Source organism: Desmodus rotundus, chromosome 4 (genome assembly GCF_022682495.2).
Source record: "Desmodus rotundus isolate HL8 chromosome 4, HLdesRot8A.1, whole genome shotgun sequence".
Classification (NCBI taxonomy): Eukaryota; Metazoa; Chordata; class Mammalia; order Chiroptera; family Phyllostomidae; genus Desmodus; species Desmodus rotundus.
In genome coordinates this window covers 68,134,651-68,148,854 of record NC_071390.1, presented here as the reverse complement: position 1 = coordinate 68,148,854, position 14,204 = coordinate 68,134,651, and the positions used below count along the sequence as shown (strand labels likewise).

Below are 14,204 nucleotides of genomic sequence, written 5' to 3'. Positions count from 1 at the left end.
GCTGGGTTGAAGGGCAGTTCCATGTTTAGTTTTCTGAGGAAAGTCCATACTGTTTTCCACAGTGGCCGCACCAGTCTGCACTCCCACCAACAGTGCACTAGGGTTCCCTTTTCTCCTCATCCTCTCCAGCATTTGTTTGTGGATTTGTTTATGTTGTCCACTCTGACTGGTGTGAGATGCTACCTCATTGTGGTTTTAATTTGCATCGCTCTGATGGCTAGTGATGCTGAGCATCTTCTCATATGTCTCTGGGCCCTCTGTATGTCTTCCTTGGAGAAGTGTCTGTTCAAGTCCTTTGCCCATTTTTTAATGGGGTTGTTTGTCTTCCTGGAGTGCAGTTGTGTGAGTTCTTTATATATTTTGGAGATCAGGCCCTTGTCTGAGGTATCATTAGCAAATATGTTTTCCCATACTGTTGGTTCTCTTTGTAATTTGGTGCTGTTTTCTTTAGGCATGCAGAAGCTTTTTATTTTGATGAGGTCCCATTTGTTTATTCTTTCCTTTATGTCCCTTGCTTTATAGGACATGTCTGTGAGGATGTTGCTGCGTGGAATGTCTGAGATTTTCCTGCCAATGTTTTCCTCAAGGACTTTTATAGTCTCATGACTTCTATTTAATTCTTCTATCCACCTTGAAGTTATTTTTGTGTATGGTGTAAGTTGGTGATCGAGTTTCATTTTTTTGCATGTAGCTGTCCAGATCTCCCAACACCATTTGTTGAAAAGGTTATTTTTGCTCCATTTTATGCTTCTGCCTCCTTTGTCAAATATTAATTGACCATAGAGACTTGGGTTTATTTCTGGGCTCTCTGTTCTGTTCCATTGGTCTATGCGCCTTTTTTTTTTTATGCCAGTACCAGGCTGTTTTGATTACAGTGGCCTTGTAATACAGTTTGATATCAGGTATTGTGATCCCTCCTGCTTTGTTCTTCTTTCTCAAAATTGCTGCAGCTATTCGGGGTCATTTATGGTTCCATTTAAATTTCTGAAATGTTTGTTCTCTATCTGTTGAATATGTCATGGGTACTCTAATAGGGATTGCATTGAATCTATAAATTGCTTTGGGTAGTATGGCCATTTTGATGATGTTAATTCTTCCAATCCATGAGCATGGTACTTGCTTCCATTTGTTTGTGTCTTCCTTAATTTCTATCTTCAGTGTTGTGTACTTCTCTGAGTACAGGTCTTTTACCTCCTTGGTTAAGTTTGTTCCTAGGTACTTTATTTTTCTTGTTGCTATATCAAATGGGATTTTTTTCCTGATTTCTGTTTCTGCAGTTTCATTGTTGGTATACAGGAATACCTTTGATTTCTTAGTATTGACTTTGTATCCAGCTGTTTTGCCAAATTCATTTATTAGGTTGAGTAGATTTTTTGGTGGAGTCTATAGGATTTTCCATGTACACTATCATGTCATCTGCAAACAGTGACAGTTTCATTTCCTCCTTTCCAATTTGGATGCCTTTTATTTCTTTTTCTTGTCTGATTGCTGTGGCTAGGACTTCCAGTACTATGTTGAATAGGAGTGGTGAGAGAGGGCATCCTTGTCTTGTGAATGATCTTAGTGGGAAAGCTCTAAGTTTTTGTCCATTGAGTATGATGTTGGCTGTAGGTCTCTCATATACGGCCTTTATTAAGTTGTGCAATGCTCCCTCTATTCCCACTTTGCTGAGTGTTTTTATCAGAAATGGGTGCTGTATCTTATCGAACGCTTTTTCCGCATCTATTGATATGATCACGTGATTTTTGTCTTTGCTGTTGTTGATGTGATGTATTATGTTTATTGATTTGCAAATATTGTACCATCCTTGCATCCCTGGGTTGAATCCCACTTGGTCATGGTGGATGATCTTTTTAATGTATTGCTGGATGCGGTTTGCCAATATTTTGTTGAGAATTTTAACGTCTATGTTCATCAGCGATATTGGCCTGAAGTTTTCTTTCTTCGTGTCTTTATCTGGTTTTGGGATTAGGATGATGCTGGCTTCATAAAAAGAGTTTGGGAGTCTTCCATCAGTTTGGATTTTTTCGAATAGTCTGTGAAGGATAGGGGTTAGCTCTTCCTTAAATGCTTTGTAGAATTCTCCTGTGAAACCATCTGGTCCAGGGCTTTTGTGATTTGGGAGTTTTTTGATGACTGCTTCAATTTCCTCTGCTGTTATTGGTCTGTTCAGGTTTTCTGCTTCTTCTTCATTCAGTTTTGGAAGATTATATTTTTCTAGAAATGTGTCCATTTCACCTAGGTTTTCATATTTCTTGGCATACAGTTTTTCGTAGTAATTTCTTACAATCCTTTGTATTTCTGTGGTATCAGTTGTAATCTCTCCTATTTCATTTCTAATTGTCTTTATTTGGATCCTCTCTCTTTTTTTCTTGATGAACCTACTTAAAGGCTTGTCCATTTTGTTTATCTTTTCAAGACCCAGCTCCTAGCTCCATTGATCCTTAGAATTGTGCTCTTAGTCTCTATGTCATTTAACTCTGGTCTGATCTTGGTTATTTCCTTCCTTCTGCTTGCTCTGGGCTGTCTTTGTTGTTGTTCCTCCAGTTCTTGTAGTCATAGGGGTAGGTTGTTTGTTTGAAGTGTTTCTATCTTTTTAAGGTAGGCCTGTATTGCTATGAACTTCCCTCTCAGGACTGCCTTTGCTGTGTCCCATAGGTTTTGGGATGTTGTGAGTTCATGTTCATTTGTTTCCAGAAAGTTTTTTATTTCTTCCCTAATCTCGTTCTTGACCTATTCATTTTTTAATAGCATGCTATTCAGTCTCCATGATTTTGAGTGTTTTGAGTTTTTTCCTTTGGAGTTGGTTTCTAGTTTCAGCCCCTTGTGGTCAGAGAAAATGCTTGATATGATTTCAATTTTCTTGAATTTTTTGAGGCTTGCTTTGTGTCCTATCATGTGAAAAAGCTCCATGTACACGTGAAAAGAATGTGTATTTTGCTTCTTTGGGATGAGAAGGTCTATGTATATCAGTGAAGTCCATTTCCTTTAGGGTATTGTTAAGTGACAAAAGTATCCTTCTTGATATTTTGTTTGGAAGACCTGTCCATTTTTGACAGTGTGATGTTAAAGTCCCCTACTATAATTGTGTTGCTGTCAATCTGTCAATATCTTTCTTGAAATCCTCCAAGATTTTCTTTATGTATTTGGGTGCTCCTATGTTGGGTGCATATATATTTACAATATTTATGTCTTCTTGGTGGATTCTTCCTTTGAGTATTATGAAGTGACCTTCTGGGTCTCTCTTTATGGCCCTTCTTTGGAAGTCTGTTTTGTCTGATATGAGTATTGCTACCCCTGCTTTTTTTTTCCAGTCTGTTTCCTTGGAAAATTTGTTTGCAGCCCTTCACTTTCAGTCTGTGTAGGTCTTTTGTCCTGAGATGGGTCTCTTGTAGGCAGCATATGTGTGGTTCATGTTTTCTTATCCATTCACCCATTCTATGTCTTTTGATTCGAGCATTTAATCCATTTACATTTAAGGTTATTATCAATAGGTAGTTATTCATTGCCGTTTTTTTCATACCTGTGTTCCTCTCTGTCTCTCTTTTCTTTCCTTCCCTTAAAGTAGTCCCTTTAGCATCTCTTGCAGAGCTGGTTTGGTGGAAGTGTATTCTTTTAGACTTCTTTTTTCTGGGAAACTCTTTATTTGGCCTTCTATCTTGATTGAGAGACTTGCTGGGTGAAGTAGTCTTGGTTGCAGGCCTCTGGGTCTCATTACTTGGAATATTTTTTGCCCTTGTCTTCTGGCTTGGAGCATTTCCATTGAGAAGTCAGTTGCTAACCTTATTGGCGCTCCCTTGTATGTTATTTCCTGTTTCTCCCTCGCTGCCTTTAAGATCCTCTCTTTGACTTCGAATTTTGCCATTTTAATTATGATGTGTCTGTCTTTCAGTGGGCTTTTTTGGGTTAGTCTTGTTTGGGACTCTCTGTGTTTCCTGGATTTGGGTGACTTTTTCTCTCCTCAGATTAGGGAAATTTTCCATCATTACTTTTTCCAACAGGTTTTCTATCCCTTGCTGTTCTTCTTATCCTTCTGGTATTCCTATTATACGGATATTGTTACGTTTCATGTTGTCCTGCATTTCCCTTATTGCCTCTTCTTTCTTTCTGAGCCTCTTTTCCTTTTCTTGGTCTTTCTGGGTCTTTTTTTCTACTTGGTCCTCCAGCTCTCTGATCCGATCCTCTGCTTCATCAAGTCTGCTTTTTATTCCTTCTACTGTGTTCTTCAATTCAGAAATTGTATTCTTCATTTCTACTTGGCCCTTGTTGATAGTTTCTGTTTCCTTTTTCATGTTGATATAGTTTGCAGTGAGGTCATTATAGTTTCCCTGTAGTTTCTGGTAGTTCTCTGTGAGCTCAGTGAGCTCAGTGAGCTTCCTGATAACCATTGCTTTGAACTCAGTTACTGATAGTTGAGTCACCTCTTTTTCAGTTAGCATTCTTTCTGAGGCTTCCTCCTTTCCTTTCATTTGGGGATTGTTTCGTTGTCTTCCCATTGTTTGTGAGAGTCTTCTTGTTAGCCTCTGCTTCTGAGATTGATCTATTCTGACTCCCTGTGGTTATGGTATGAACTTCTATGGTAGAATGCCAATTGGATTCTGTGATGCTGTCTCCTTAATCTCCTGTGCTCAGTGGTCTTGAGCTGATGTTTATGGGTGTAACACAATCTATCTCTGGTCTTTTCAGTACTCCAGGTTTTATTGTCTCACCGTCAGATCTTTCAGTGTCCTCTATCTTTGGTCTCCGATCTTCATATATGCTGAAATACCATTGGATGTTCGCTCTGCTCCTCAGATCAGCTAGGTGTTTTACTGGTGTTGAGGGGAAGTGGACTCTGCTTCCACCTATCTCGCCACCATCTTCCTCCCCCAATCTACTAGTTCAATTTAAAAAATGTTTCCTTCCTACATAACTTTTAAAACTTTTATTTTGAAAATAACTTCAAATTTGTAAAAAAGTTACAGAAACTAAAACTAATACCTCTTTCTGTGTGTATATAGACATACATATATGTGTGTATCTACGAGGTCTGCCCAGAAAAAGTCTAGCCATTTTTAGTATAATGAGAACAGTGTGAACCTGTCAACCAAGGCGAGTGGTCTGGAATGCGGATGTATGAACAATGACAACTTTACTGTAGTAGTGAATGGGGTAGATGCCATTGAGTGATCATGTGTACTCTGGCCATCACATTCAAAATGACTGATTGAGTAAAGCAACAAATCTGCATCAAATTTTTGTGTAAAGCTTGAACATTCTCCCACGGAAACTAGATGATTCAGGAGGCCTTAGCTGTGGGTGGCAGGTGATTGACAGCTTCATGACAACAACGCACCTGCTCATGCATCACATCTTGTGCAGAGTTTTTTTGGTGAAACATCAAATCACCCAGGTGATTTAGCCCCTCTACAGCCCAGATTGGTGCCCTGCGACTTTTGGCTTTTCCCAAAACTGAAATCATCTTTGAAAGGGAAGGGATTTCAGACTGTTGATGAGATTCAGGAAATACAACGGGCCAACTGATGGCGATTGGGAGAACTAGGTGAGGTCCCAAGGTGCCTGCCTGAAGGGGACTGAGGTGTCATTGTCCTATGTACAATGTTTCTTGTATCTTGTACCTTCTTCAATAAATGTCTCTATTTTTCATATTACATGACTGGATATCTTCTGTACAGACCTCGTATGTAGATATAGAAAGACACAATTTTTTTTCTGAACCATTTGAACTTGTTACATACCTTATTCCCCTTTTCCTAAGTGTTTCAGTGCACTTCCTAAGAATAAAATTTTTTCTATATGAAACACATTATAGTTTCCCTGACCCTCATGGGTGAGTTGGGCATCAAAATGCAAACTGAAAGTTCACCAGTTCGATTTGTAGTAAGAGCACATGGCTGTATCATGGGGGGGGGCCATGTTCCCAGTTGGGGGCTGGCAAGAGGCAGCCAATTGATGTTTCTCTTACATCAATGTATCTCCTCCTTTCTCCCTCTTCCTCTTTCTCTAAAAATAAATAAATCTTTTTAAAATTAAAAAAAACACATTATAGTTATTAAATTCACAATTACATATTGATAGAATATTTTTATCTACTCTGTCATCTATGTTCCAGTTTTGTCAGGTAGCCTAATAAAACTATTTACAGCCTTTTGCCCTCCAGTACAGGATCTAGAGTTAGGCATTGCATTTAATTGTCATCTCTTTTAGCCTTCTTTTGAATCTGGAGTATTTCCACAGCCTTTCTTTGTTTTTTATGACGTTGACGTGTTTTAAGAATACAGTGTTCCTTTAGTTTGCTCTTTCCTCATAATCCCGTTGAGGTTATGTATTCTCAGTCAGAGCACTGCATGGGTGATAGTGACATTTGATGACCATCTGACCCCAATGGTGATGTTAATTTTGATCACCCAGTGAAGATGCTGTCTGATTTCTCCACTGTATACATATATATTTTTTCTTTTTCTTTTTCTGTAGCTAATAAGCAGTCTGTGGGAAGTCACTTTAAGACAAAATACCTTAGATTTAGCATCCTTTAATGATTTTTACCAGATTCAATCTTTGCCATGATTGTTGCAAAAATAAGATTATCTCATTCTAGTAGTCTTTTCACACTTACTGGTTAGTCTTTGGCTTTCTCCTGTGAGCAAGTGCCCTTCTTCCTCTTCTCTATTTATTTGTTATGTATTATCAGTGTAGACTCAGCAATTCATATATTACTGTACTTAATATTTTGTGTTTAGCTTGTCCAGATTTGTCTCGTGAGAGATTTTCCAACTGGCTTTTGTATCCTTGTGACAAGCTCCCATGAATTTTTTCTCCCATCATTATTTTGAACATTTATTTACCTTCTGGCATAGCAAAATATTTTGGGCTCATCTTGGACCTGGTCTGTCCCAACCGTGTGAATCAGGCATGTCCCTGAGGAATCTAGCTCCTTTTTAGGGGAATAGTATTAGATACCAAGATCTGGGCACTGGGTGTGCTCACTGCTACAGAGATGTCTTTGGGCTTTTTCAGCAGACAAAGGTAAGAGATGTTTCCTTGCTCTTGCTCGCTCGCTCTCTATCTCTGACTCACTCACACACACAACACCCACACAATGTGCATATTTTAGATGTCAGACCACTTACCAGGGCCTTCCATTTCAATCTGTCTCCTCCCAGAATATTTTGTCTTTTTCCATTAGAGAGAACCCCAGCTCCCAATAATATCAACATTTACTCACTTGCTCAGTCTTGAAATATATTTACAAATACTTTCAGAATTGATTTGCCTATATTACTAGTAAGCAAACCTAAAAAGAGTGAGGAATTTGTTTGTAATTCTTTCTTTCATGCCCCAGACTGAGGATATATTAGTCAAATATTGTGTTAATAAGTTACATTAGTTCTCTCATCTTTTTCTTCCTTTCCCTTCTGTGTAGTTATGTTATTCTTTTGAAATAAAATTAGGTTCATTTGTTTTAGTTTGCTTTCAGGTATAGTTTCCTCTGCATTCCCATTCTTATTGTTTTAATTTTATTTTTTAAATATGTAGAATATTAACATGCTTTCAAAAAATTAAAACTATACAAAACCTACCCTGTTTTACTTTATTTCCACTTCCCTTTTTGTTAAGGAAAAAGATTTATTAAGCAAAAAGGCATTTATTGTACCCGTGTTCAGTTCTGTGGTTAGTATTTAAAATAAATTTTGTCTATTAAGAAGATTATAAAGAAACTTAATTTTTGGAAACATACTTGAGTCTCAGTGATTCATAACTTTGATTCCTGGGGACAGTGGTTCTGAATGATTTTCCCATTCCAGTACGCCAGAGTTAGAGTCCAGTGTTTTCAGTAACATTCACTCCATGCTGCCATGATTTGTAGAGATGGGAGTGCAGTAGGGATGAGAATGCTTGCTACAGGATTAATGATGGCATTACAGCCTTCTAAGTGGATTGGTCAGGGAAATTCTCAGAGACTCATATCACACAAAAGACCAGTGACTATATAATGAGACAAAACAATCAGGCAAACAAACATAAAAATTTTAGTTCCAGATTAATATAAGAAAGAAGAAATACCACCATAGTGCCTTGACTGTGCTGTGTCAAATGCATCTTGCTTTGTTTTCCCACAAAGGCCTTGAGTAACAATTCTGTGGCTTAATGATAGTCTCAGCAGCATGTCTGAAAAGTCACACAGGTAGATGATTTATACCCATCTTGTATTTACCATTTCTAATAATGTGTATATTAGGTTTATAAATCTTTAGTGCAGGATAAATCTTTGGCATAGCAGCTATAATTTAGCTAGTTGAAAGAACTAAAGGCGTCTTGATGGGAGGTGTCATCATAGAGCTATGTTTTTTCTCTTTGCTACAGCCTTAATACAGATACTGGCAGCTGCTGTAGCCGAGCGAGATGTGGTTTATTTCACCTTTGGGGACTCAGAATTGATGAGAGACATTTACAGCATGCACACTTTTCTTACTGAAAGGAAGCTGACTGTTGGTAAGTAGGAGATAGTTTTGACACTGGTGTCTAGATAGATTTAGCAGGAGGAACACTTGCTAAATCTGGATGGATCACAGTAAATAAGAAAACATGAAGTGTGATTTTGAGGGTTGGGAGGACAAAGTCTTAGGCAACATTTGTAGAATCATTTTTTCTGACAAAGTGTCATCCACAATCTTGAAAGAGTTTATCAGCTTATTAAAATAAGTTTGAGAAACTGGAGTTAGTGTCCATTTTTATGTTTGTGTATACTAAACTAAAAACTAAAAGAAGGAAGGTGTAGGAAGGTGAGTTCAAACCTAAGAGGCCTTACTCTGAGTCATATTTGTCAGATATGCCAGCGTGCTCATCTAGCGTATTTCAGCTGGACATGAAGGCCTTGCTACCACAGGAGCTTAATGTAGAATTAGAGTTGCCATGAACTCCCCAAACGATGCCTGATAATCCGCTATACAAGGTGGACAAAAGTAGGTTTATAGTTGTTCATATGGAAAATAATACAATAATTAATAAATAATAATACAAGAATAAATTCTGTTTCATGTACTCACAACTGTAAACCTACTTGTGCCCCATCCTGTATATAGCCTATTGTAATCATGAACTAATAAGTAGTTTCTTTAAGGTATTCATACTCTATTTTCAATAGTCAACTTTAAGCATTTATTACTTAAAGATAAAACTGAGTGTTCTTTGGTAATTTTATCCATCTGCATACCTTAATGTGCAAATTGGTCTGGCCTTTTACTCTCCAGGAGAAGTATATAAGCTGTTGCTACGATATTACAATGAAGAATGTAGAAACTGTTCCACCCCTGGACCAGACATGAAGCTTTACCCATTCATATATCATGCTATTGAGTCCTGTGCAGAGACCACCAACCAGCCAGGACAAAGGACTGGGGCCTGAGGAGCAGAGTAAATAGAACTTCCTTCTTTCCACCTCCTAGCAGAAACATCCTATTAGAGTTGTCAGGTGTAATATATGAACCGACTGAATATAAATGTGTGTATAATCCACACTTCTATGCAAGGATGCAGTCCCTTCCACACACATACCATTGTCAGTTTGTATATCTAAGCCCTCTCCTTTTTTTCCCATTTTTTTCTATTTCAGTCTTCATTCTTTGATTGTTCTTTCTTTGCCCATCAGATTTCTTGGGAAATCTCATGAAAGGTTGTTCTCATCCCATCAGGTCTCTTTATGATGCCTGTGTGTGATACAAACTGCCTCTGCAGCCAGCAGAGACCAGTGGTGCAGGGAAGAAGCTGGAATCTCAGAACCTCTCTGACGGGTTTGCTGAAGAGGTCTCTATGAGCCTTTCATCCCCAACTTTTGTTAATGATGACATAGTTTGAGTTTCTGATTTTTGAAATTTAAGAGTTGGGGCTTTTTATGCATGTTACACAATACAAATCTCCTTGGTTCAGACAGTTTTGTAGTCAAGCCAGAATAATTTCCAGAAACAGTTCTTTTGAGACATCACCTTCGTCTGTTATGGTTTGTCCATCCTGTTTCCCCTGATCAGTTTTTATTGATAATGGTTTCAGAAACTGACCAAGATGGAAGAAAAGGTAGAATAAAAGAGAACTTCCCCAAAAGGTGTTTAAAAATAATAGATTCAAGAGAGCTGAAGGAATTTTTGTTTCTTGGGATTTTTTTTCTTTTTAAATTAATATTATTGTTTGTTTCTTGGTGATTGAGGCATATTCATACAACCAAAGTTTAAGAACTTGGAACTTAGTGCTGATTTGTATATAGTGAAGTTTCTCTGGTATTCAAAGGTTATATAGCTAATAAATTTTCATTAACAGTCATTTGTCAGAAATTCCCACATTATCTATATTTTATATATAATATATCTTCTTTAAGTGTGTCTGTGTGCAACCATGTAAAATCTATAAATAAAACTGGAGTTGTGGAAATGATTATGTTTAAGCTTTATCAGTGCCTCTGTTTAAAATCCTTTATTTACAGTTGTATCCATTTAAAACTGGCAACAAACAATACCTTTCAAAGGTTAAAGTGAAAGCCAATACCAATTCTGTGTTAATGGAGAGTAGAGTTTAATCACAGAAGGACTTACTTCTATTTCTAAAGTAACCCTAAACCATACTGTTCTCTATTTTTCCAGACGAGGGTGATTTAAGATATTTATTCTCTTGTTAGGGAAGAGAGGTATAAACCATTTGCTCTCAATGTCCTTGGTTAGGGGAGATAAGGTCTTGCAATTCACCAGCTGGTATAAGTTATTCACATTGTTTGGCCTTCTTTAATTTTTTTGTTTCAGTTTCCCTATTCCACTTGCCCAGTAATTTTCCTAGCTTTTTACTGTCCTGTCAACAGTATCAGTATTGGCAGGGAGAAAATGGGGGCTTGGCCAATGTCTGTAACTTTTTTATTTGTATAGATTGAAAGGTTAATGGAATTTGGCACCTTATGGCAGCCACTTATTCTTAATGAAGTTATTTTACCATAGTAACTAAGATTTTTATTCATCTTCCTAAGTCCAAGGTGTCTGGCCCTATTTCTGCTCTTACTAAAGTCATCTCTTCCTTTCAAACTCATTCTATGTTTTGGTAAACATTCATAGTTATATTTCATTTCTTTGTTTTGTCTCCATATTTTTTCTCTCTCACCCAGTTCCAAGACTAAGTGAACAGTTTTTTTAAAACACTGTGTGAAAGTACAGGATGGTTCATGTGGTAGCTAAGTTGTTACATCTAGGTAAGAAGAGCACCCAGCCTAATATTCCAGAACACAGAATCTATAGCTCTTAGAGCTGAACTGAGCCAGCTAACTGACTACTTATCTTGCTGTTGAGGGGTTTCCGAATAAAACCTGCCTAGGGGATTGGAACAGTTTAATCAGATGGAACATAACAGAACTAATGTCCTTTTTTTTTAGGAGAGAGGAAGGTGGAAAGAACATAATTACTTTTTCTTAAAGGTCCTCTGGGAAGAGAGAAAAAAAATCAGACATCTAATTAACATTTGTATCTATTCTAAGACAGTTAATGGCACTTTTTATTCTCTTTCATTTGGGGTTTATTGGTTTATTTCATGTTGTTTGCCCTCCCTTCTTTAATCTGTTAAGGCATGAAAGGATATTTTTAGTTTAGAATTCTTAAGTTTTTACTACAGCTTCTTGATTTTCACTTTCTATCTAGCTTACTCAAATGTACAATAACAGTTTAGGCATATGCCCTGACCGGAAATTGAACTGGTGACCTTTCCCTTTGCGGGATGACATTTAACCGATGCAGATCAGGGCTGTTTTCTTGCTGGTTAAGTGACATTAAGGGCAGACAGACCCAAGTCAATATTTAAGAGAGAGGTTGAAAAGGAGATCTAACCAAGCTCCATGATTGCTATGCAAATACTTAACCAATATATATTGCTGTGGAAACCAAATATTGATGAAGCGCCACCCCCCTCCTAGAATATGATAGAGCAAAGAATTCATTGGGTTGAAGAGAAGCAGTTGTATAAGATGCTCACTAGTTTTTTTCTGTCTTCTGTATAGCTGCACATTCATGGCTTTTTTTTTTTTTCTGATGTAAGGAAGACCCGAAAACTGGCGTGTGCTTTAAAAATAAAGATTTAGCAGTCCTGTACTTTCTCTCAAATCTGTGGATTGGCCCCAATCCTTTGCCTTGTAGGGAAGGAGAAGACAGCATTGCTAGAACATGAGCTCAGAATATTTAATCCTGTCCTTTGGGGTCTGGGATAGATATGTATTAGAACAAAGTGATATGTATTAGAACACACTGCTGAAATCCATTGGCCCACTGCTCTTTTCTGTGCTAATACAAGAGTGCCCTTAGTGCCCCTTCACCAGATCCCACACAGGATCTGCAGAGCCTTTTGAGTGGAAGGTTTCCCAAACAAGACAACAATCACTGCATGTGTTCATCTGATAATGGTTTTATTTTTTCCTGTTTATTTTAAATGTAAGGTTAACATGTCATGATGACTTTCAACTTGGGGATAAGGAGAGCTCTGTGCTAGTATTTACGTGATTTTTGTAGGAAGAAAATAAGTTCTGTTCCCCTTGTCACCACCTCTTTTTTCTCAAATGCCACTTTTGATATTTTATGTGCGTGCTCTCATTTAAAAAATTTAGAGTGTGCCTTAGGCATTTAGTGAAAGTTTTTACATGTAGATTTGTTATTCCACATCAGGTATTAAGCATGTAGAGAAGGTAATTGGCATGAAGAACATTCCAAAAGTCAAGAGAATTCTGATCAAATTAGTTTTTCTTCCTTACCTAGGGTCTTGAGGTCATGTTTCCTAATTTTCCTCTTCTGTCAGGAGAGCTTAAATCAGGGACAGGGAGGATGTCTTGAAGGTTCTGAGGACACTGTCCTTCCATCCATTGACATGTTTTATAGACACTTATGAGTGCCTTCTCTGGGCAGTCACTGAATTCCTTGCTCAGGGGTACAAAGACAAATGACTTGTCTTCTGCATTCAGACCTAAACTGAGATCTAAACAGAGAGAGGGTAAGTAATCTAAACTCCTACAAATAGTTTGTGTGGGTTTTTTTTTACTATACTGTTCCAATCCAACCTAAAAAACAGTTTCATTTTACACTATCAATTTAGCAACCTGAATAGACCCCTGCATCTTGTCAGTTCACCATAGTGTTGAACTCTTTTACATATCTACCTCCTTTGGAGAGTGTGTAAACAAATGGCCTAACTTATAATGTTAAAAAGGGCTACCTGAATGCCCTTGCCTTAATATAGGAGCTGGTATTCAGCACCTGCCATCTTGAGTTCTGGCCATCTTGATTCTAAAAACGTAGTACTGGAGGCTAAAGATTTACTAATGGAAAATGATACTTTTACCTATAGGTGAGTCCATACAGGGTAGGTAAAAGGTCAAGTTTCTTCTATTTTAGCTGAAATTATATTGTGTATGTCTGAATATTTGATCAACAAAAAGTGAAGACAGTTTAACAAATGAATTTTACTTGATATCAAAGTATTTCAAAATATGGGGGCCTTGAGGATTAAACAGTATATGAGGTCCTTGGTTGTGAGAAGCTAAAACCATCATGTCAGAATGTTGCATTTTCTGTTAAGGTTTGTTAACAGTAACCTATAAACTTCGACATAAAAATTCAGTGTTTGGGAAGAAATATATTCACGGTAGAACTGGTAATAGCCAAAAACATATACCCTAATCTGCTATTAAGTATGTATGAAGCACAATATTTCAGAGTATTCATTTATTCCACAGATACCATATTTCATTAATTACAAAATGAATCTGTTTTTCACATTGTGACACCTAAAATCCAAATACTTCTAAAAATTGATGGTATATCATAATGTAATGTGCAGTAATGTTTTAAGAATGGTACATAAAATAAAGGTATTTTAAAATCTGTGGCTTCTTACGAGTGTATTTAAAGAAACATAGTGATATGAATACCAACTCTGTACCAGTCACTTTTAAGCTTTGGAGTTATAATTGTAACCAAGACAGACTGGGTCCTTGTTAATCAAGTTTATACTGTACCAGGGAGCATGGACAAGAGCCAATGATATGACTTAGAGTGGATGGTCAGGAAGTATTTTTTTTTAAAGGAGAATTTCAGACATATACAAAAATAAAATAGGGTTTATGAACCTGCATGTATGTATCACCCATCTTCAACAACTATCAATTCATACCTAATCTCACTTGCTCTCTATTC

General features: G+C 37.3%; 1 protein-coding gene across 4 annotated transcripts in view; it reads left to right on the top strand.

Moving 5' to 3' along the window:
* PARG (poly(ADP-ribose) glycohydrolase) overlaps positions 1 to 14,204 on the top strand; it is a 222,384-nt gene that overhangs the window by 200,327 nt on the left and 7,853 nt on the right. For 3 of the 4 annotated variants that reach the window (XM_071221242.1, XM_053922151.1, XM_053922149.1), the window contains exons 17-18: positions 8,365 to 8,493; positions 9,252 to 10,422. In XM_071221242.1, coding sequence (XP_071077343.1) covers positions 8,365 to 8,493; positions 9,252 to 9,406 — 284 coding nt within the window. In that variant the 3' untranslated portion in view covers positions 9,407 to 10,422. Of the gene's footprint in view, positions 1 to 8,364; positions 8,494 to 9,251; positions 10,423 to 14,204 lie in introns of those variants that run through there. The other variant, XM_053922150.2, reaches the window with a different exon arrangement.